Source organism: Martes martes (genome assembly GCF_963455335.1).
Source record: "Martes martes genome assembly, chromosome: 9".
Taxonomy (NCBI): Eukaryota; Metazoa; Chordata; class Mammalia; order Carnivora; family Mustelidae; genus Martes; species Martes martes.
Genome location: NC_137896.1, coordinates 48,319,795 through 48,342,425, shown reverse-complemented (window position 1 = coordinate 48,342,425; position 22,631 = coordinate 48,319,795). Strand labels below are relative to the sequence as shown.

The window sequence follows — 22,631 nt, the reverse complement described above, 5'->3', positions numbered from 1 at the left end:
TTTGAGTTTATCTTTGTGTATGGTATAAGAGAATGGTCGAGTTTCATTCTTCTGTATATAGCTGTCCAATTCTCCCAGCACCATTCATTGAAGAGACAGTCTTTTTTCCATTGGCTATTTTTCCTGCTTTGTAAAAGATTATTTGACCATATAGTAAAAGCAAAGGAAACAAAAGTGAAAATGAACTTTTGGGACTTTGTCAAGATCAAAAGCTTCTGCACAGCAAAGGAAACAGTCAACTAAACAAAGAGGCAACACAGAGAATGGGAGAAGATATTTGCAAATGACACTACAGACAAAGGGCTGATACCCAAGACCTACAAAGAACTTCTCAAACTCAACACCCCCAAAAAACAAATAATCAAGTCAATAAATAGGCAGAAGACATGAGTAGACACTTCCCCAAAGAAGACAGACCAAGGGCTAACAGACACATGAAAAATTGTTCATAATCATTAGCCATCAGGGAAATTCAAATCAAAACCACATTGAGATACACCCTTACACCAGCCAGAATAAAAAATTAATTAGATTTAATTAAAATTAAAAATTAACAAAATTAAAAATTAACAAGGCAAGAAACAACAAATGTTGGAGAGGATATGGAGAAAGGGGAACACTCTTACACAGTTGGTGGGAATGCAAGTTGGTGCACCACTTTGGAAAACAGTGTAGAGGTTCCTCAAAAAGTTGAAAATAGAGCTACCCTATGACCTGGCAATTGCATTACTGGGTACTTACCCCAAATGTACAGATGTAGTGAAAAGAAGGGCCATATGCACCCCAATGTTCCAAGCACCATGTCCACAATAGCCAAGCTGTGGAAAGAGCCTAGATGCCCTTCAACAGACAAATGGATAAAGAAGGTGTGGTCCATATACAGAATGGAATATTAGTCAACCATCAGAAATGATGAATACTTAATTTTGCATCAACATAGATGGGGCTGGGGGAGATTATACTGAGTGAAATAAGTCAAGCAGAGAAAGTAAATTATCATATAGTTTCACTTACCTGTGGAACTTAAGGAATGGCATGGAGGACATTAGGAGAAGGAAGGGAAAAATGAAGGGGAGGTTATCAGAGGGGGAGACAAACCATGAGAGATTATGGACTCTGAGAAACAAACTGAGGGTTTTAGAGTGAAGGGAGGTGGGGGATGTGTTGGCTTGGTGATGGGTATTAAGGAAGGCATGTATTTCATGGTGTTGTACATAAACAATGAATCTTGGAACGTTACATCAAAAACTAATGACGTACTGTATGGTGATTAACATAACATAATAAAAAATAATAAAAAAGTAAAATAAAACAAATAAAATTCCATCTGCCCACAGACTGGCTTTACTGAATTCAGTTTTGTAAACAAAGCTTGATTCCAATCAAACAGCCATTTTGTCAGTCCAAATTATATCCAGTCACTGTCCCAATTTTTATGCACTGGTTTTTGGGATTGTATATACATGGTCTGAACATTATGAGGGTTGATTTATTAGTCTCTCCTTGTATTTCTGTCAATTTTTACTTTATGCTTTTGGGGTTGTATTTTTAGGTGTATACAGGTTAAGAATTCTTGAATTTTCCTCATAACCATTTACCATATGTAATTTTCTTCTGTATCTCCCATCTTATTTTGAACTATAGCTCATTTTGTCTGATATTTAATTCATATTTATTTGGTAAAATTTTCCATGCTTTCAGTATCAATATTTCCTTATATTTACACTTTTAGGTTGAGGTATATCACTTGAAAAAATATCTAGTTGGGATTTTTTTATCTATGTCAAAAATCTTTGTCTTCAACAAGAGAACTTATTCTGCTTACTTGGAATATAATTATTGACCTTTTTGAATTTGTTTTCACTAACTCTTTTTTATGTGTGTGGGAAAACACTTCTCACCTTTTCTTTCTTTTGTTTCTTTTAAATGTGTTTCTCCTTTCTTTCTATAGCTCAGATTACTCAGATTCTCTTGTTTTATTTAAAGATTGTTTTATTTAAAGATTAGAAGTTGTGTTTCTATTTGTGGTTAATCTAGAAATTGTAACAGTCATATCTACTTAAATTTAAAGTTCTCCCAACCACTGGAAGGATCCCATCCACTTCTACACTCTTGTTGTTCAGGATTTTGTTCCCATCTCTGATTCACTCCACCATGTAGACATTGCTGTTCCAGTTATATAGCTAATGATTGTTTTTGATTTATCCACAAGTGCAACAACTTCCTTGCTTATGGACCTCTTGAATTTTAGATCTTCATTTGGCGCTAATTTCTCTTTCTCCTGAAGGAATTCATTAGCGAGGGAGTCAAGTGGAGAACTCTATTCGTTTTTGTTTTGTACTTTGCGCTTGTTCTTGAAAAATGATTTCACTAACTACACTATTCACAGTTGACAATTATTTTCCTATAATAGTTTAAAGATATCCCACCTGCGCCAGATGTCAATCTAATCACCATTCCTGTGTAGGTAATCCATCTTTTCTTTCTGTTTTTATGACCTGCTGCTTGTCTTGTCTTTGCTTTCTGACAGTTTTACTATGATGTGTGTAGGTGTTGATTTCATTTTATTAAACCTGCTTTGACTTGTGCACTTTAGAGGCTGAGTATGTCTTTCGCTAATTCTGGAAAATGTGCAGCTTTTAAATCAATGAATATTGCCTCTTCTTATTCTCTCCTCTGGAACTTCAAGTGTGTGTGTGTGTGTGTGTGTGTGTGTGTGTGTGTGTCTATGTGTGTGCCACACTGCATATCTTGCATTCTATTTTTCAAATTTTCTATCCTTTTGACTCTATGCAACATATTTAATGGGTAAAATTTGATTAATTATAGCTATTACAGATAAGATGTTTGGACATACATCCCCTGATCTTGTTTTATATTTTCTAACTTACCTTTCTTGCTTTGTCCTTTCCCATGTTACTCAACCCAGCTTGGTTTTTTGTTTTGTTTTTTGTTTGTTTGTTTGTTTGTTTTTTGATTGGCCAACTTTTGTTCCATTTCCCTCACCAATGGTTTGTAGTTACATTCTCTATTTCTAGTTTTCTAGAATTATTTCTGATTTCTAAAAGCATATTCTATGTGTGTTTGGGCTATAGTTTCTTCTCCAAATTCCACCATTTGCCTTCCATCTGGCAGGGGTTCCTCCTCAGGATTTTTCTTCAACCATGGTGTTATGGACCAAATGTTTTTGTGCCTCCAAAACTCGTGTGTTGAGATCCTAACCCCAGCATGCTGACATTAGGAGGTGAAGCCTTTGGGAGATGCTGAGGTCATGAGGGTGGAGCCCCCAGGTTGGGTTTAGTGCTCTTGTAAATGAGACCCTAGAGTGATTGCTTGTCCCTCCCACCAGGTGAGGGCACAGTGAAATGATGGCTGTTTATGAGCCAGGAAGAGGGTTCTCCCACCAGACACTGAATCTGCCAGCGCCTCATCTTGGGAATTACCATTCTCCAGAACACTGGGAAATTAACTTCTGTGTTGAAGTCCTCCAGTTGGTCGTACTTGTTGTAGCAGCCCAAATGGACTGAGACATTAAGCTTGTCTTTCCCATTTTATCAGAATTTAAAAATAAATTATTTTGATTATTTCACATACCCAGTCCACCACCATGATCTCTCTTTCTCTCTCTCTTTCTCCCTACCATATATGACAGATGTTTCATGTCCTTAACCAGAGGGTGTGTCCTTTGGGTTCAGGACTGCCACACTGCCTTGGAAACAATCAATCTTTGCTCAGGAACTCACTAAAGAGACAAAAACTATCTCAAGGGGTCTCATTATTCAGAAAACCCTCTTTAATTTCCTTTGATGATGACATGATTTCAAAGAATGTGTTGTGGTCATCTGGTTGACCTGTCTTGTAATACAAATATTAGGTTTCCCAGACAGGATAGGAAGTAACGTTAACATTAAATGTAGACTTCCCATCAAAAAGAATATCTTGCCATTTGCAACAGCATAGATGGATCTAGAGAGTATTATACTAACTGAATTACATCAACTAGAAAAAGACAAATACCTTATAATTATACTCATATGTGGACTTTTTTTTTTTTTTTATGTGTGGAATTAAAGAAACAAAACAAATGAGCAAAGAAGGGGTGGAGCAAAACCAAGAAACACACTCTTAATAATAGAGAACAGGAGCACCTGGGTGGCTCAGTGGGTTAAGTCCCTGTCTTCGGCTCAGGTCATGATCTCAGGGTCCTAGGATCGAGCCCCGCATAGGTCTCTCTGCTCAGCGGGGAGCCTGCTTCCCCCCTCTCTCTCTGCCTGCCTCTCTGCCTACCTCTCTGCCTACTTGTGATCTCTCTGTCAAATAAATAAATAAAATCTTTTTTAAAAAAAGAATAATAGAGAACAAAAGGACGATTACCAGAGCGGAAGGAGGTGTGTGGGGAGAATGGGTAAAAAGGGGGACTGGGATTAAGGACTAGATTTAATAATGAAAAAGTTAAATGAAGAATTCATCGCCAGGTGGCAGTGTTGGTCGGCTTTACATTTCTCCACACGCCATGCTCTCAGATGTTTGGTGCTACCAGATTTATATTTTCTACCACTGGTGTTCTGATCCAATTAATGAGTACATATCCTCCTGTATTCTCACCTGGTGCTTTCAGGGTTGGGGTTCTGTTTAATCTGTCTTTGGAACCAGCACCCAGAGAAAGCAGTGTCTTCCCCCAGAGAAAGCAGTGTCCTCCCCAGGTGGCCAGCACCTGTTTGCTGGCTGAGCCCTCTGTTTTCAGGGTGTTTGTCTCAAAGTTGTGCTGTATGTAAAACCTCACATTTGGGTTGATTGAGGTGAGAGGCTGGGTAGCCCATGGAAGCATTCCTGTTGCCACAGGCAGAGATAGCAAGAGTGGTTTCAGCTGCCTTTTGCCTTCTTGGGGCAAGAAAAAGGGCCTGATAGCTCAGACCTGCTCAAAGACTGCTCCCTGGATGCCCTGTGTCCCCCATAGACTCTTGTGATGGAGAACACAAGCATCCAGGGTGATCACTGCCAGACAAGTGTCTGAGCAAGGATACCCACTGCACTGAGACCATGAAGGAGACAGGGTGGGCTGCTAGTGCGCATTAGGGTCTTTGAAGAAGAGTGAGTAGACCTTGCAAGCCTGTGCCAGAGGATAAACCCACCGGATGAACGATGACGACAAGTGGCCCCTGGGCCTTTCTGGCACATGCAGGAAATCCACACACTGTTCAGGATGGCTGTCCTAGTTTGGGAGGTGGCTTCTCTGAACAGTGTTGCACTTGGCTGTCTCATCCACTTTGCCCTCTGGAGTATAAGCCTCCTGCTCTTCCTGTTACCTCCTTACTGAGTCACCAGTTGAGCTCATTGGGAACCTCAAGAGTGAGCTCAGAACCTTCCCTAGTTGTCCACCCCCTTAATTTTTTCTTTCATCCAAGTTTAAATACAAAACTTCCCAGGCAGAATTGGCTGCCATTCTCAGAAGCTGCTGGACCAGAAACCCCATCAGACCATCCATCCCTGATGGCACTTCTGTACAGGTCAAAGCCAGTTCTAGGTGGGCCAGCTTTAAAGAAAGCTGAAGACCATGCTCCTGACTGCATCAGTCAGGTGTGAGCTGCGGCAGTTGGCATGTCTCCTTTGGAGCCCTGGAGTTGGTCCTGGTTTTCACCTCCTGTGCTGTTCTTTGGTGGGGAGCGCTCCCACCCTGTAGTTGCTGTGTATTGTTGGGTTAACCCCACGGGCATGGGGTCAGGCAGCTCATCCACAGGGATGTGGTGTGCAGTGTTACAGGATGGGAGACAAAAGTTGTGCTGCAGCTATATGAGAATCATTGAGCCCCCACTGCCAAAGTGGATGGATACAAACATCCCCAGATATCATCATTACCACTGAGGTCATGGCAACATTGCAAAGTGGGAACCTGGGCGGAAGCTTTCCCCGAGACCCTTCTGAAAGCACTCCTAGACTCCCAGCCTACCAAGTATTCTCCTCCTTCAGACCTGCTTCAAGCCTTCTATTATGGAATTTTTGTTTGGGTTTTGTTTTGCATTTCACTCATTTGAGTGACTGTCTCTCTGCCTCTCCCCATTACCCCCATGGTAAGCTTGAGCTCAGGGGCTGTGTTGGGGTCATCCTTGTCAAGCTGTCAGCCCTTAGCCCTGGGCTGTGCACACAGGGGCTCCACAGATCACCTCTGCATGTCATTGAAGAGAAGTGCAGAGTGGGTAAGCAGAGAGCTTTGAAGGCTTTTGTGGAAGCACGTGATTTACAGATTTGGTGAGTCAGGGCTAGGTCTTGCTGACAGGGGGCAGGCAGTTCTCCCAGGTCCATTACCAACAAAACTGTTCCTAGGAGCACCCACGTGCTCTGAGTAATGTAGGTGGTTGGATATAAGGAGGCAAGAGTCAAAGGCAGTGTTGGTGGGCTATAGCCTCCAACGTGAACATCAGGCCTACGATGTAAAGTAAGCCCCAGCTTCCCATGGGAAACCTCCCAGGCCTCCCTACTTCTGCACATGCCAATGAACAGATTTCAGTGCTGAGGACTTTGCCCAGGGGCCTGTTGGGAAGAACATGTGACCAGCTTTGCCTGGATGGTTGGCTGCTCTCTCAGCACCACTGGGGCCCCAGGTAAGCAGCCCGGGGAATATGGCTGGGGCAGGTGGACAGTGGCTCCACTTGGTTCTAGTCATGGGAGATATGTTTCCAGGAGGCAGAAAGGATGGCTTTGGCCTCAGGAACCCCAGGGCTGTGACACTCAGGAGGCAGGTTCCCGGTCATCTCTTGGGTAATGGGCTGGCTGCTGGAAGTGCAATTCTGTACCACCTGAATTCTGAAATGTTTTATGTCCACATAATCACTTCTCTTTACCCAACCTGAAGAAAACAAGAACTAGGTACTTCTTTATTTTTTAAAGGTTTCTTTGTTTATTTGAGAGGGTAAGTGGCAGAGGGAGAAGAAGAGAGAGTCCTAAGAAGACTCCACACTGAGTTGGAAGGCCAATATGGGGCTCAATCTCAGGACCCAGAGATCATAACCTGAGCCGAAACCAAGAGTTTGATGCTTAACGAACTGCACCATCCAGCTGCCCTTGTACTTCTTTATTTTTTAAATAAAGATTTTATTTATTTATTTGACAGACAGAGATCACAACTAGGCAGAGAGAGAGAGGGGAAGCAGGCTACCCGCTGAGCAGAGAGAGAGCCCCATGTAGGGCTCGATCCAGGACCCTGAGATCATGACCTGAGTCAAAGGCAGAGGCTGAACCCACTGAGCCACAGGCACCTCTGTACTTCTTTATTTTAAAGTCAAGTCAATTCTATGTACTTTTCTCATTGTTCTCATGAGGATCTTCCTCTGGAAGGCTAATTCAGCTCCCTTACAGCACCACACCTGAGTTCCAAGAAAGCTGGAGCTGCAGTTGGGGCCTGCAGGGCCTAAATCTGGGTCTGTCAGACAGGGATGCCCCCTGCGGCCCGTCACTAAAGAAATCCACCAGCCTGCATTCAAGGGATGGGGGACAGGCTCCTCTCTCCACAGAGCAGCATACTATCCCTTCTACACAGGGGATGAAATGTTGGTGCCAGTCTTTGGGACACACCACCACAGTTATAATCTTCATGGACAGTTTTGCATTTTCTATTGAAAGTGAAGATTCAGGCCAAATGGTGAGGTAGCTATTGAGATGGTAGCAGGAGTGCTGGGTGTCAGTGCTGCTCTTTCACGTGACCGCTGTGGGCTTTTCAGTAAGCCTGTTTATTTCTTTGTGTATCTGTCCCACCAGGGGGTTGGTCATTGGTGGTAGCTGTAGATAATTTTTAAGCTAAGTAAAAAATGTGCTTGGCAGAGAGCAAGTCACATGTGTAATGCTAGCTATTTTACTCTTCACCAGTCTTAAAATCCACGGTTCTCTGGCAGAAGGGGGGCATCACACACACACACACATACACACACACGCGCGCTTGCAGGCACTGCTGGGGTTGACTTCCAGTGGAAGCGCATCTGACATGTTCTCTTCTGCCTGGTCTTTCCCTCTGCAGATCATACAGCTAGCAGGAAGGAATCTTTCCCAAACCCAAAGAACTCAAACAACCAGTTTTCCAAATCCCTGTTCTCCTCTTCTTGCCTTCTTTATTACACTTTTACATCTTGGGTGTTGAAATCTTTTAAGAATCTGGTTGAAACAAGATTCCATGAGGTTCCTTCTATCCTTCTTGGCTTGAGGACAACAACATAGCCTCTACTACTAAACTTCCTGTGTGCCCACTGCAGGCTACACTTTCCCCAGATACTATTGCATTGAATCTTGACCTTGGCCCTGGGGAAGGAGATGTTAATCCTCTTTTCCAGGAAATGAAAATGAGGCACAAAGAGTTTAAGAAACTTGACCAAGGTCAACGCCAAGGTTTAAGCTCAGGCCACAGATGCGGGAGCAATGGGAGAAATCCCCAGGTTTCTAAATCAGTCAAGTTTAGCAGAGCATTTGCTTTGCTTATACGCCCCAAGGGGCCTAAGGCTGGCAGCGGGCTGCTAAGAGCATCAGTCCTCGGGCCAGGGTCTGAGCCTCAGACCCCAGACCAACATGCTGTCCCTAGGCACACTAACCAGCCCATTAGGCCCACATGGGCCTCTTATGTGTGTGCTGGAGGGTGGAGTCACAGGTCGGCCTGGCAAGATGATGGGCTCCCTCTCAAGGGAGTACGAAAGGGTTGACACTTGGACTTCAGCCTCTGAGATGCTGAGAGAACCTAACTGTGGTGGTCCTCACACCCACCTGCGTACTTCCCTCCCCCAGAGGCTTCCATTTTTTGCCGGCTCCTTCCCATAATGATCGTTCAGAGTACCTGGAGCCTGGAGCCTATATCCGGTGACGCACGCGTCTTTTTTTTTTTTTTTTTTTGGCCTGGCGCCAACTGTTGGTTCCTAAGACCCACAAAGTGAAAGCAAAACCGCCTGACGCCGAGCGTCAGGCGGTGAAGGCAGACACGGGCATCACAGCCCCAGCAGAACCGAGGGCCACCTTCTGGCCTGTGCTCCCCGTGCCCACTCTTCCTTAGCGGACCTCTTCCCTGGGGCAGGAGAAGAAGGGGTGCGGTCGGGGCAGGCTGCGGGAGGCGGTGTCTTACGCTACAGGCGCGGGGCGGGGCCGCAGGGACGTTAAGGGGCGCCCCGGCTCGCAGCCCCGGCTTGCGGCTCACAGCGCCTCGGGGCTTCTGGCGAGATGGCGGCGCGTGGCCTGGGCCGCTGCGCGGGGCGGCTCCTGGGCAGCCTGTGCGGGCGCTCGGTGCAGCCGGCGCCACAGCTGCGCTGGGTGAGAGCCGCCCCCGGCGCCGCGGGGCAGCCAGGCTCGTACCAGGCGCAGAGCGCACAGGCGGCCCGGGACCCCGCCGCTTTCTGGGGGCCGCTGGCCCGGGACACGCTGGTGTGGGACGCCCCGTACCACACCGTCTGGGACTGTGATTTCAGCAGCGGGAAGATCGGCTGGTTTCTAGGAGGCCGGTTAAACGTGTCTGGTGAGTGGGCTCCGGGGGGGGGGGGGGAGGCAGTCCAGGGCGCCCCCAGCTCAGGAGTCCGGAGGGCGTTGAACAGCCGTTCACGGCCCCGCGGGAGGCCGCTCCTCCAGTCTCCTGCTCCTCTCGCTCTCGACGGTGGCGCCCCACCGCCCCGGCCCCCACTCCATCAGGACCCGGGAGGCTCCAGGCCGGGCGTCCGCCGCCCTGAACCCAGACTCCAGCTTACTCGCTGGGGTTCGCGCTTGCGGAGACCCGGGCGGGCATCCGTTCGGGTCGCCCAGTCATTGGTCTTGCCCCAGTGCGGCTCCTCAGTCCACTGTCCCCAGAGTTCACCCTGGGGGTTCCACTGCGCTGCGGGCTCCCCCTGGGCCAGGCTGGGGAGGAGGGGGCCGGCTCGCAGATGTAGGCTGGGACTTCCCCACTCCTGCCCCTGGGAGAGGCAAAAACTAAAAGCGCCTGACTTGTTGCCTCCGGTTGGGTACCCCAGAGACTTGCTCGGGGAGAAACTGCCCGAGTAAACAAACCGAGTGGCAGGCAGAGGGGTAGGAAAACATCCCGCTGTTGGAATCAGTTATCTCCTTGCTCTGGGGCTTGTGGGCGGGAGGGGAGGAATGGGTGTCTCCCAGTTGACTGTTTCGGTTGTGTACTGCCTCGGAAGACCTACAGTTGCTTTAGACCGGGGGGGGGGGGGGGAGTGGGGGGGCTGGTGATTGAGATTCCAAACCAGCTCCACCAGCCAGTCAATCCTCTGGTATCTGCTGAGATTGAATCCACTAGTGTTTCTTTAAGATTTGGGATGGGAGGTGGGTACACTGTATCCCCATGCCACAAGGGGAGAAGGTCCAGGGACTGGAGGCGGTAGTGGCCAGGAAGGGTAGGCCTGGGGTTGGTCTTACAGGGCAGGATGGGACTTGCAGTCAGGTGCCGAGTCAGAGGGGCTGCCTGCTGTCCCGGACTATGGAGTTGATTGGAGTCTAGGAGGTATTTAAGAAAAGGACATGCAGATCTTCATGGCAGGGCCATGATTGGACCTGAACTTCTAGGTAGGATCTGTTGTGTGGCACAGCTCCACCAAGTAGTGGCCAAGTTTTTCTGCTCCTCTGAACTTAAGTGCCCCCTCCCCATATAAACTGCAGGCCTACCTGCCTACCTGCTAGTCTGGTTGTGAGGACACAGTGCCAGAAGGTATGGAACAGCCCGGCATTTATTGGTGATCAGTATGTAGTAGTGAATTTAATTTATTATATTTAGAAATAGCTATAAAATTATGGGTAGTGTGTTGCAGTTAACTTTCAAACAAATAAATTTGAGGGAACTTTGGACCAGATATATGTTTTTTCATATTGTATATTACTTTGCTGGTTTAATCGAAGTGAGTCACTTACTAGATAAGTGTTTTCTCTAAAACTGAGTCAGCAGCAGGTGTCCTTGAACCAATGGAAAGAAAACCAAACACTTAGGTTTGAGGGGTTGATGGCATGTGCCTTTGAAGGGGAGGAGAACAGCTTCTGGAGGCATAGAAAGTGCAGCTTCTGGAGGCCTGAGGCCACTGCGAACATTCCTGGGTGGCTTGCCACCTACATTCCTGGGTGGCTTGCCACCTCATACTCTTTGATAAGACAGTGGGGACGGACCTCATGGGACAGGCACCAAGGACCTCATGAGCCTCATTCAGTTAGGGCTGGGTATGTTCAGCAAACAATTCTTCTGCTTCTTTTTTCTTCACTTATTTCTTCTTTCTGGCTACATAGTCAGCAGCTGAACTTCAGAAAACTGTTGTGTAGAAAGCTTTTCACAACTTCCTACCTCTAGTGCATATGCCTGCCCACTCAGCTGTCAGGAATATCTCTGCCCTTTGCCAATGTCTGCAAAGTATGTTCAGAGTATGGAGAAAGGCCAGGCCAGGCCAGAGCTGCCCTGGGAACCACTTAAAACATTGTGGAATGGGTGGGGGTGTTTTGGCCTGATCTGTAGACAGCACAATGATGGCTTGTTCCGAAGAAGTATTGCTCTCAAAAATGACATTACTCCTTCAGGAGGATCTATACTAGCGGTTTTCAAGGTGTGGTCCCCAGGCTAGTGGCATTAGAATCATCTGGGAACTTTTTAGAAACACACGTTTTCACACCCCATTCTACACTGTCAAAATCAGAAACCTTGGGAGTGGGGCCCTGCCATCTTTCTCTGTGTGTGTGTGTGTGTGTGTGTGTGTTTTAAAGATTTTATTTATTTGAGAGCAAGAGCAGGAGAGGGACAAGCAGACTCCACAGTGAGTGTGGAGCTTGACACAGGGGTTGATCCTACGACCTGAGGTCATGACCTGAGCCAAATCAAGAGTTGGTTGCTCAACCGACTGAGCCACCCGGGCCTTGAATCTGTGTTTTTAACAAGCCCTCCAGGGGCTTCCGATGCACGTTCAAGGTGGAGGACCACTGACCTATATATCCCATACCAGTGAAGATGAAGTCACTTCTAAGATGGATAGGATTGGGATTAGTGTCCTGGGGATGCCTCCTTTAAGCAAACAAAAAGGGTATATGGGTAATGCCATACAGTTTAGTGGTCTAGAGTGTATCTAGAATCACACCTAGATTTGAATCCTTGCTTTCCCCTTACTGTACTTTGCATGCATCTCCTCATGTGTAAAGTAAAGATAGGTGTAACCAAACTCTATTCTAGTTACTATTGTTGCATATCCAACCACCCTAAGCTTAGTGGCGTAAAGCAGCAACCATTTTATTAATCCCCCGGATTCTGTGGGTCAGGACTTTGGACAGGGGCTGATGGGCAAGCGCCAGGGGATGGCTTCTTTCTGCTCCTGAAGTCTGTCTCCGTCTCTTTTGTCTGCCCTGCTTCTCACTCCAAAGTCTGGGACCTGGGCTGGGATGGCTGTAGACTGGGCTCAACTGGAACTGTGGCCCGAAGCACCTACACAGGGCTTGTCACTGGGCGACAGGAGGTCTCAGAGACTAGTATTGAGACCAATACTCAGAGCCACGCTGCTAAGCTTCTTCTGACTGGCAGTGTATGTATGACCTGGGGACATCTGGGGCTGTTGTTAGTGTCAAATGAGAAAACGCTTAGAAAGCATTACTTGCATCCAATCACTGACTTTTGTTATTTATTAATGAATCATGGGAAAGCTGTGACCTTGAACTTGGTCTTCAGCATTATTAATAGAGTGCTGTTTCCTCTGAACAGGACCACACCGGTTTGCATATGATCAGCCTTGGATAAGAGGGAAGCAGGCTAGGGAAGGCATGCAGGTGGCCAACACAACTCTCAAAGTCCATCCTGGGGCTCTGGGACAGCCAGGTCACCAGGTGGGGTCATGGTGTCAGGGGCCACCTGGGCAGGGCAGGTAGAGAGAGCCTCCAGTTGCTTCCCTTATATTTATGTAAAACTGCTTTGCAGAAGGTTCTTTTTTTTTTTTTTTTTAAACCAAGATCTAAAGAGGATACTTTTTTTTTTTAATTAGGTTTTTTGGGGCACCTAGGTGGCTCAGTGGGTTAAAGCCTTTGCCTTTGGCTCAGGTCATGATCCCAGGGTCCTGGGATCGAGCCCCACATCAGGCTCTCTGCTCAGCGGGGAGCCTGCTTCTCCTCTCTCTCTCTCTGCCTGCCTCTCTGCCTACTGGTGATCTCTGTTGTCAAATAAATAAATAATAATAAAAAAAATCTTGGGGTGCCTGGGTGGCTCAGTGGGTTAAAGCCTCTGCCTTTGGCTCAGGTCATGATTCCAGGGTCCTGGAATGGAGCCCCATATTGGGCTCTCTGCTCAGCGGGGGGGCCTGCTCTCTCTCCCTCTGCCTGCCTCTCTGCCTACTTGTGATCTCTGTCAAATAAATAAATAAAATATTTAAAAAATAACAATAATAATAATAAAAATCTCTTAAAAATTAGTTTTTTTATTTTAATTCCTATATAGTTAACATATGTGTTATATTAGTTTCAGATGTACAATATAGTGTGATTCAACAATTCTATACATTACTCAGTGCTCATCAAGATAAGTGTACTCTTAATCTCTGTCACGTATTTCACCCATCCCACCACCCACCTCACCTCTGATATTTGCAAATGACATAGCTGATAAAAGGTTAGTATCTAGAAAGTGTTCTTACCAATCTGAAATTTGGCTGTCTTTCACAGGGCTCAATGGATAAGTTTGTGCTTTGTTGCCCATGAGCTCAGGATGTCAGGAAGTTGAGAACACAGAACTAGAGGGTAATGACATGTGTTGCTTTCAAAACACACAACTAAATTCTGTTTTCTCTCTCTTTTTAAGATTTTATTTATTTATTTGAGAGAGAGAGAGAGAGCATGCACGTGAGTGGGGGGAGGGGCAGAGGGAGAAGCAGACTCCCCACTGAGCCTGACTCCAGTCATCCCAGGACCCTAGGATCATCACCTGATCAGAAGGCAGATGTTTAACTAACTGAGCCACCCAGGCACCCTAAATTCTTTTTTCTAAAGACCAAATTCTGAGTCAGATTTTTTTTAAAAAAATGGGTTTTCTTACCTTAAAGCAAGGGTGTAGAAAAACTATTTTTAATTGAGCATTGAGCGCAGAGATTTCTGGATGCTTTTTGGAGCATGAGTTGAAGGTATGGAAACCATTTTCCTGTACTTCCCTCCTCTTTCTGATTGTACCTCCCATAATCTAGAAGGCAGACACACTGAGAGTGGCAAGATGCTGCATTTCTGTGCCTCATTTTTCTCTCAGTGACTGAAGAAACTTTTCCAAAGTCTTTCAAGGAAGTCTAAATGAAGGTGTAACCCTTGGTCTTAGGAGGAGGGTCCCCCCGAAGAGACTGAATTCTTCCCACTTGTCAGATGCACGACTAACTTTAAATAGCAGATGCTTCTGGAAAGTTGGCAAATACAATTTGCATCTGATGTAATTTCTTTAAATGTGCCAGGGAGATTTTCTATTTAAAGAAAGCCCATTGTGAATCCTTTTGTGAATATTAAGTCCCTCATTTCTTTTGAATAAAATTGAATTTCCCTGTGTGGGTTCACTTAAAGTTGGGGAGGGAAAGAGATGTATTTAAACAACTGACAATAGTTCTTGAAAATTCCTAGGTAAGTGTGTGCCATCTTTATAATGGAAATGATAATCCTATTGTAATCTTTTTTTAAAAAAACAAAACTCAGGGTGGCTCATTCAATTAAACATCTGACTCTTGATTTCGGCTCAGGTCCTAATCTCAGGGTCCTGGGATCAAGCGCTGCTTGGTGTTTTTGGCTCTCAGTAGGGAGTCTGCTTGCCCTTCTGCCCCTCCCCCCAACTCGTTTTCTCTCTCTCTCTCTCTCTCTCTCTCGCAAATAAAATAACACCTTAAAAAAAAAAAAAAAAAAAAAAAGCTCAGACCACATGAACCACCAGCAGGCATTTGCCTAACTTTTTGCAGAATTGTGTTAGGCCCAGGTGCACACCTGTTCTTAGGAACATGATGGAGCCTCGTATCACCTCATCCTCCTGATCCTGATGTGAAGTGGTTGGTGGTCCCATTGTACAGGTATGGAAACGAAGACTCCAATTCATGTATGGTGATGAACAGTATGGAAAATGCCCAATGCCACAGAGCCTGCATTCTTCCGAAGAGGGGAACCACAAATCATTAAGCAAGTGACCTCACACGGGGGTCACTTGCTCAAGGTTTTTATAGATGCTAAGGGGAGGATTCTGATAGCATCCCCTCTACCCCAAACCCATGATAAAGGAATCTTAGGGACATGGTCCCTGTCCTCAGGGACTTGTGACCCAGATAGGGGAGGATCTAGCAAAACTAGCATTGTGTCCCAGAGTGGTGACTACTGGGCAGGTAAGTAAGCATTAAAAATGGTGTGAAAATGACAGGGAGCAAGAGGTCACTGTGTGTTGGGAAATTGGAAAAGACTTGCAGTAGGAGGTGGGGTTTGAGCTGAGCCTTAAAAATCACACTAGGTCCTTAACTGCTTGTTGTTGGAAATGGAATTTTCTTGTCCCACTGCCCAGTTCTTTAGGTGGAGGCTTTGTTTTCTGATGTGGAGAAGGAAGAATTTCCTTCCTTCCACCTACCCTCCCTTCTTTCTTTTCCTCCCTGCAATTGAAGCAACAGCAGGCAACATGCCCATGTGTTAAAAGCCAGCACACACACAGCATCTTAGGGCTACTGTCACCCCAGGCTCTGCATGGAGCTTTGTGAATATGCTGGTGTCATCTGAGTGTTGTCCGCGGTAGCTGTAGAGGGTGTTTTTATTCCCATCTGACCTCATGCAGGAAACCCACAAAGCATCTAATTCCTACCACATCTCTGAGTCTGGAGCCATCGCTCCCACATCGAATGAGGAAAGTGAGATTTAAATTAGATAAGCAGTGCACCATCTGTGGTTAGCAAGTGGTTGGACAGGGTCCAGACTCCAGTGCATGGGTTTTCCCTGTGACTCCAGGCCACCATCCAGCAAAGGTTTGTCCAGATGTCTTACAGAAAGTCTTTAATTACTCCTGTCCCCAAAGGAAGAAGAAGGTCCCGCCACCCTGCCCCAAATCTGGAACAGAATATATGTAGTTGTAAGCCTAGGTGTGTGTCTGCTGGAGTGGGTCCAGGACAGCAGTTGTAGCAGGACCTGGGATCTTACTAGAGGCAGAGATGCGCATGCCCACCCAGACCTGCTCATTCAGAGACTCAGGGCAGGGCCTTACCATCTCTGGCTAATAAGCCCTCTGGGGATTCTGGGGGATTCAGAAGTGCTAATTTAGACTAGAAAGAAACCTTGAGAGATAAAGCCACTAAGACAAGAAGAGATCTGTTCCCTCCTCAGGCAGGGAACCAACATGGTGTCATTTAGACTCCATTGTTGCCCTCCAGCTTGAGGACTTAAATGGTCCCTCCATTATTCAGAGCTGTGGTTCTTCTCTGCTCGGTGCTCTGTGTTCGGCTGCACACGTACAAATGTGGACAGGATATTGGATCCCTGTCCGCAGAGGGGCTACAAGTGCCATCTCGGGAAAAGTTAGAGGGAGGCATGAGGTCCATGGGATGTGAAGTGCTCAGTGAGAGTGGGAATCTGTAGGCCAGACCTGTAGGAGTGTGGACACCAGGTGAAGGGCAGCAGTGTGGACAGTAGGACAGCGTCCCCCAGGCACAGAGAAACAGTCCAAAGGCCCTGAGGGAGGAAGGTGCTCACTAGACTCAACATGATCAGTGGGAGGAGGTAGATCACATGGAGCCTTAGCAGCTGCTTGTTGAGAACTTCCTATGTTCTGGACTGGGGTGGAGAGGGGCAGTGAGGCATGTAGGGGACACTGCACCTTGGGCTTCATGCTGATCTGCCTGGATTCCTGCCATCCATCAGCTCCAGAAAGACAGATACGTGGCTGGTCTCATTGACCACGCATCTATACCCTGGATACCCAATGTCCATCCTGTGGACACTGCCTTCCTGTTTGGTGTAAACTAGGTGGAGGATGCCTTGCTGGGGTCCAAGGCTGAGAGGGTCTTGGCTCAAAGCTGGGCCGTCATTCATTGAGTAAGGAGTATGTCCTGGTGCCCTGGCTGCCATGGGAACAGACCGTGCGGTGAGGTGTCGTGTGTGATTGGAAGCCCTTCCTGCTGCTTTCTGGCTGTGGCGTTAGGCAGGTCACTGTACAACCCAGAGCACCTGGAAACTGTTTCCCAGGCTACCCTGGGCTGCCCACTTTTCAGGGTGACTCAAAGAGTCAAACTCAAAGTGGGAGAAATTTTAGAGCAGGCTTCTTAGGTAGAAGCAGGTGTAATCAGCTCACCTGTGATACGTGAAGCAGCCATGGGCCAACGAGCATTTGTGCGCAGGTGGGAGCAGCACCCTCTTCCAATTGGACCAGCCACCCCCATGCAGGGCACAGCTGTAACTCAGTGTGTGGGTTCTCAGCTGGGCACTTCTAGGCTTGTTGTGACCTGCCTAGGGTCATCTCTTCTTAGTCCATCCCTTAGGTCCTCCAGGGCCAGGCAGCAGGAGCGGGGTGTTGGGGCTGGTGGGCTCGTGGTGGGAGTCGGGAAGGGGTAGGGGGTGGGAGGGAGAAAGGGCCTGGCCCTACTGGGGGGGAGGTGCTCACTGCTTCAACTTCCAGATAGGGTGTGGTCTCATCTGCTGGTTGCTCAAGAGAGGCCAGAAATCAGTGGTTTTAGTGTGAAAACTCATGATTTCTAAATTTTGGACTGATTGACACATACACATCAGGTTTATTGTGTAAATCCAGGTTTTGCCACCAACCTCCCCTTCAGTTTGACTTCTTGTATTTTCTATCTTCTATTTTTTTTTAAGATTTTATTTACTTATTTGACAGAGAGAGAGAGAGATCACAGTAGGCAGGCAGAGAGAGAAGGGGAAGCAAGCTCTCTGCTGAGCAGAGAGCCCGATGTAGGGCTCGATCTCAGGAGCCTGAGATTGTGACCTGAGCCGAAGGCAGAGGTTTAACCCACTGAGCCACCCAGGCGCCCCTCTATCTTCTGTTTTTATGGCATTTCTTCTCTTCTGTTTTTCTAGTAATTCAAAGAACTTTCTGGTATCAATAAGTAATATTAGTATTAATAGTTCTTCCTGATGACATCTATCTTTATTAAATTTTTTGAGGTATAACATATATCTGTTAGGATCCAGAAAGTTCAAATAAATTTTTAAAATATTTTATATATTTATTTGAGAAAGAGAGAGCATAAGCAGCAGTGGGAGCAGAGGCAGAGTGCTGAGAAGAGAGCCCAATAGGGGGTTGAAACCCAGGACCCTGAGATCATGACCTGAGCCCAAGGCAGATACTTAACTGACTGAGCTCTCAAATGTAATTTTTTTATTATAAGAGTAAGTGATAGATAAAATAACCCAAGACTGAAAAAATGTTATTCGCATACAACAGCTAAAGTATATAAATATTTTCATGGGGGTTCACCCTCTCAAGAATTATGAGAATCATATGATCTTTTAAGGTTATGGTTTCCCATAACTTTTGTCAGGACAGTTACTCCATCAAGAAATATTATTAGAGTTCCTGTAGCTCATTGCATGGTATTATCAGTTGATAACAGCACCCTGCATTTGTATAATAGCACTTCAACATTGGTCTTTAATTGGATTCCTATTGTAATCCTGTGATTAGACATGGTAGATAATGCTTCTCCCATTTTTATGGGAGGAGACTGGAGAAGATAAGTAACTGTATTCAAATAAAAAAAAAGAGAGAAAGAAATAATTTGTATATCTGGACATTGAGGGTGACCCTGAAGACCAGGTGGGCAGATGACTGCTGGCTCCAGAAGCTACTTGCCATCGTTTCTCCTGCGGAAGGGGAAGTGAGTAATGAAATCTGTGTGCGAGGGCTGATAGGAAGGAGCACTAAATGAACCTGCCAGATCGAAGCTCACCTTGAAATCAAGAGTAATGAACAGGATGTTAGCAAATTACCTGATCCTACTAATCTTGAGGTTTACAGTAAATTGTCAGCACTAACCTGTTTTTGCAGGCAGTCATGTGATCTGAGCTTGGGTAATAGAGGAGGCAGGAAGCAGTCTTCCGGAAAACCAGCACGGCATTTCCCTATCATTTCATCACTTGTTGGAGCAGAGGCTGGTTTGTAGGGTGCTGGCTGGTTATCTGAGAGGCAATATGAATCCTTGCCCTGGATTGCACCTCCAGCAGACTCGAGAGACTGCCGCATGAACTGTGTACTGAATCAGAGTCAGGCTGTTTGCATTAAGCCTTCTTTCCAGCATCTCAGGTTACAGCACTCCGTCCCAGCTGCATGTTAGAACCACCCAAGGAGCCTTGAAAACCACAAGGCCGACTGGGTCAGGGTCCCTGGGGGTGTCCTGGGTGACGTCCATATGTGGCCAGGGTTGGGACCACAGGTGCGAAGCACCTGCTTCAGGTATTCACAAGGGATCACCCTGCACCTGTGAGCTGCTATTTGTGTACTGGGTGTCTTGTTTTGCAGGCTCTGACAATCGTTCTCCTTGCAAAGAATAGATCCCTTGCCTTTGAGGAACATAGGGTCCACCTCAGTGGAAAGCAGCACAAGCCATGGCAAACCAAACCCTCCCTTTATCCAACTTTAAAAGAACCCAGTGTAACATCTGTAAAACCTGTTTTTGTGCAGTCAACTGCTTGGATCAGCATGTTCAGAAGTCCCCGGAGAGCGTCGCTTTGATCTGGGAGCGGGATGAGCCTGGAACCGAAGTGAGGATCACATACAGGTACTGTGTGTCCCCTGATGGCATCTCAGTGCCCAGCAGGGTCTCCTGGCCCTTTACTTCTCTGTTTGTTGTAGACACCAGCACCAAACATCTCTGCTGGGCTGTCACCAGGAGCAAGACTGCCCAGCTTGGAGGAGGGTTGCCCTTCACCTTGGCACTTGGTGCCTTAGGTTCCCATAGGAGGATCTGGTCTTTGGACACAAATATGATGAATGTTCAAGGCATGGGAGGCTTTTGGCACAGTCCCAGGTGCTTCTGTCTTGTTCTAGGCGGAGATCATCTTTGTTTCAAGGGGCATGTTTCAGCTTTGGAAATGTTCTCTGGTCCCAGGACAGTAAACATGAGTACAAAGTGAATAAAATACATGCTGGAATAAAGAAACGAGCCCACTCAGCCTCTTTCTCCCAGCACTCTGAGAGGGGGACCATAAATAAGATCAAGCCATTTAAGGGGGGGAGGGTCCTCCTGACATTTATCTTGGATTCTGTAGATAAGTTCTCCACACATTCCGTGTGTCAAGCACTTTTCTGGATGTGTGTGCATGTTGGGGTCTGAAGGAGCCCAGCATCTAGGAACTCCCTCTTGCTGGGACTGCCTTGCTCAGGGGTCTCTTTGGTTTGTCCCTACAGGCCAGTGGTTTCCCCTTCCCTGGGGTTAAAACCCCCTTTGTTTAAGCCTAAACTTGCCTTTACGATGCTATCTCAGATCCACTGTCGACCTGAGTTGTATGTCCTTTTTCACCAATACCACCCTTCCCCCGCAGTCAAGTCATGCTCTTTCTCCTGGTGGGCAGCTTATGACTTTTCTTGTCCAGTCATTCCACAGGTTTCACTGAGGGCCACTGTATCAGTCAATACAAGCTAGGGTATGTCATAGTAACAAACAGTCCCCAAATGCATGGTAGGGTGTGACTGGGTGGTCGCTTTAGACTGAATAGTCACGGAAGTCCTCTCTGAGGAGGTGATATCAGAGCTAGGTTCTTGTTGCCAAGAAAGAACAGCCAAGATTGGAGGAAGAATTCCCAGGCCCATCCAAGACCATGAAGAAGTGTAGGTGTTCTGGGAACAGAGAGAAGGTCCGTGTGGCTGGGGCAGTGGGAATGAGGGGGGTCGTGGTAGGGTTCCCTGCAGGGAAGCAGGGGGCCTGAGAGCAGCAGTGACTCCTCTGCTTGGTGACTTGGGGGCCATTGGGCGCCCCTAGGTTTGTTTGTTTCTCAGACTCAGGTTTTATCACAGACCAAATCCACCAAACCTGGTAAAACTGGACTCAACTTGACTTTGGATGCAGCAAAAAGATTTCTGTTATTCTGCTGCAACTCCCTGTGGGCACCACCTTGCCCACCTCCCACATCAACAACCCTCAGCTGTCACTCCCTTTTCTAGTGTCTGTGTTGTTTGCTGACCTATCTCCCTATCAGCCTGTGCAGATAAGCCTCTTGCCCCCATGTAGCCCACCGACCAGGAGCATTGGCCCTGGGAGCCTTGGGTCCAGGGCCCAGGGCCCAGGGCCCAACAACTGGGCCACCAACTGAGGCAGATGCCCAGGCCCCTGTGCACACTTGAGTTTGGGGAGTACAGCTCTAACAACCAAACTGGCTTCACCATTCATTACTGTTATTGGCCCAACTAGATTTATGTTTAATTCTTTAGTGAAATATGAAGACTCTGTGGGTGGGGGTAGATGGGCTTACCTCCTGGATGCTGGAGATAAGCTGATCCAGGGATGGACTGTTTTCCTTCTGTCACTGTCTCAGATGTGCCTGGACCCCCGGGACACCCCCTTGGCTGGAGATCCCCCATGTGCACACTGAATTAGTGGTTTTGGGTAGTCCGAGGGCTGGGCTTGAATTGGCCTGCTGAGATGTGTGGTTGCGTGCAAGCCACGGGGGATGGGCAAGAATGCACTGGTGTGTTAAAACCCAGAAGGGCTTTCGTTCCTTTGTTCCACAGCAGCCCCAGGTAAGGGGCATGCTTCTGAGTATAGGCAAAGCATTTATTATTCTCTCTCTAAAAATAAGCAGACTTAGCCTGGAATGATTTTACAAACCTTAGCTGGGCTGAGTGCCCGAAGACTGCTTCTAGTCGCTGTTTGAGGAAGAAGAGGTGTGTGTGTATGGGTTGTCTGTGATCAGAGCTAATTTTTGGCAGCCCCAGGTTAATTATTCTCCTGGTCATCTTAGATTTTTGACATGAAATTTCCTTTCTGCCTGCTCAGAGGAGAGTCACCTAAGCCAGTGCTGAATGTCCTGCAGCATATAAACCACCACTAACAGAAAGCGCTTTCCTGCCCCAGAGTCTCATGTGGCGACAGCCAAGATGCCTTTGTTGGCCTAAAGACCAGGTTCCAGACTTAGAGCCTGAGCCCTTTCTAGAAACGTCGTGGGGCTGTGGTTTTCAGAGCCTGGCGTGCTGGGGACCACACCCATTTGTCCATTTGGAGGTTGGGGGTGGCCCCTGCTGACTCTTCCCCCACCATGACCTCAGGCCCAGAAGGGGGCATGTCGGTGGTGCCTGGTGGCTCAGTGGGTTGGGCATCTATTGGCCTTTGGCTCCAGTCATGTTCCCGGGTCCTAGGATGGAGCCCCAAGTTGGGCTGTCTGCTCAGCAGGAGTCTGCTTCTCCCTTTCTCTCTGCTGCTCCCCCTGCTTGTGTGTTCTTTATCCTTCTCTCTCTCTCTCCAATAAATAAATAAAATCTTAAAAAAAAAAAATGTGGCAGGTCAGCAAGTGCAGGACCCATGGACCCACCCCTGGGGCAAGCACTATGGCCTTTGCTCTGGAATGGAGGACTCTGCAGTCTGCCGTTCTGAGGCCACCTTCTGCTGGCGTGGTGATCTTGGCCAGCCCTGTCATTCCTCCATCTGTCTCCATCTGTAGAATGGCGTGATCATCATAACCGAAGTGATCCTAGCTGTAGGCACGGGGATGCCATGGAATGTGTT

General features: G+C 47.1%; 1 protein-coding gene across 1 annotated transcript in view; it reads left to right on the top strand.

Moving 5' to 3' along the window:
* The first annotated feature begins 8,919 nt into the window (after positions 1–8,919).
* ACSS1 (acyl-CoA synthetase short chain family member 1) overlaps positions 8,920–22,631 on the top strand; it is a 61,509-nt gene continuing 47,797 nt past the window's right edge. Inside the window, exons 1-2 of the mRNA XM_080813108.1 lie at positions 8,920–9,481; positions 19,595–19,691. Of these exons, the coding sequence (XP_080669234.1) occupies positions 9,190–9,481; positions 19,595–19,691 (389 nt within the window). The 5' untranslated portion in view covers positions 8,920–9,189. The remainder of the gene's footprint in view (positions 9,482–19,594; positions 19,692–22,631) is intronic.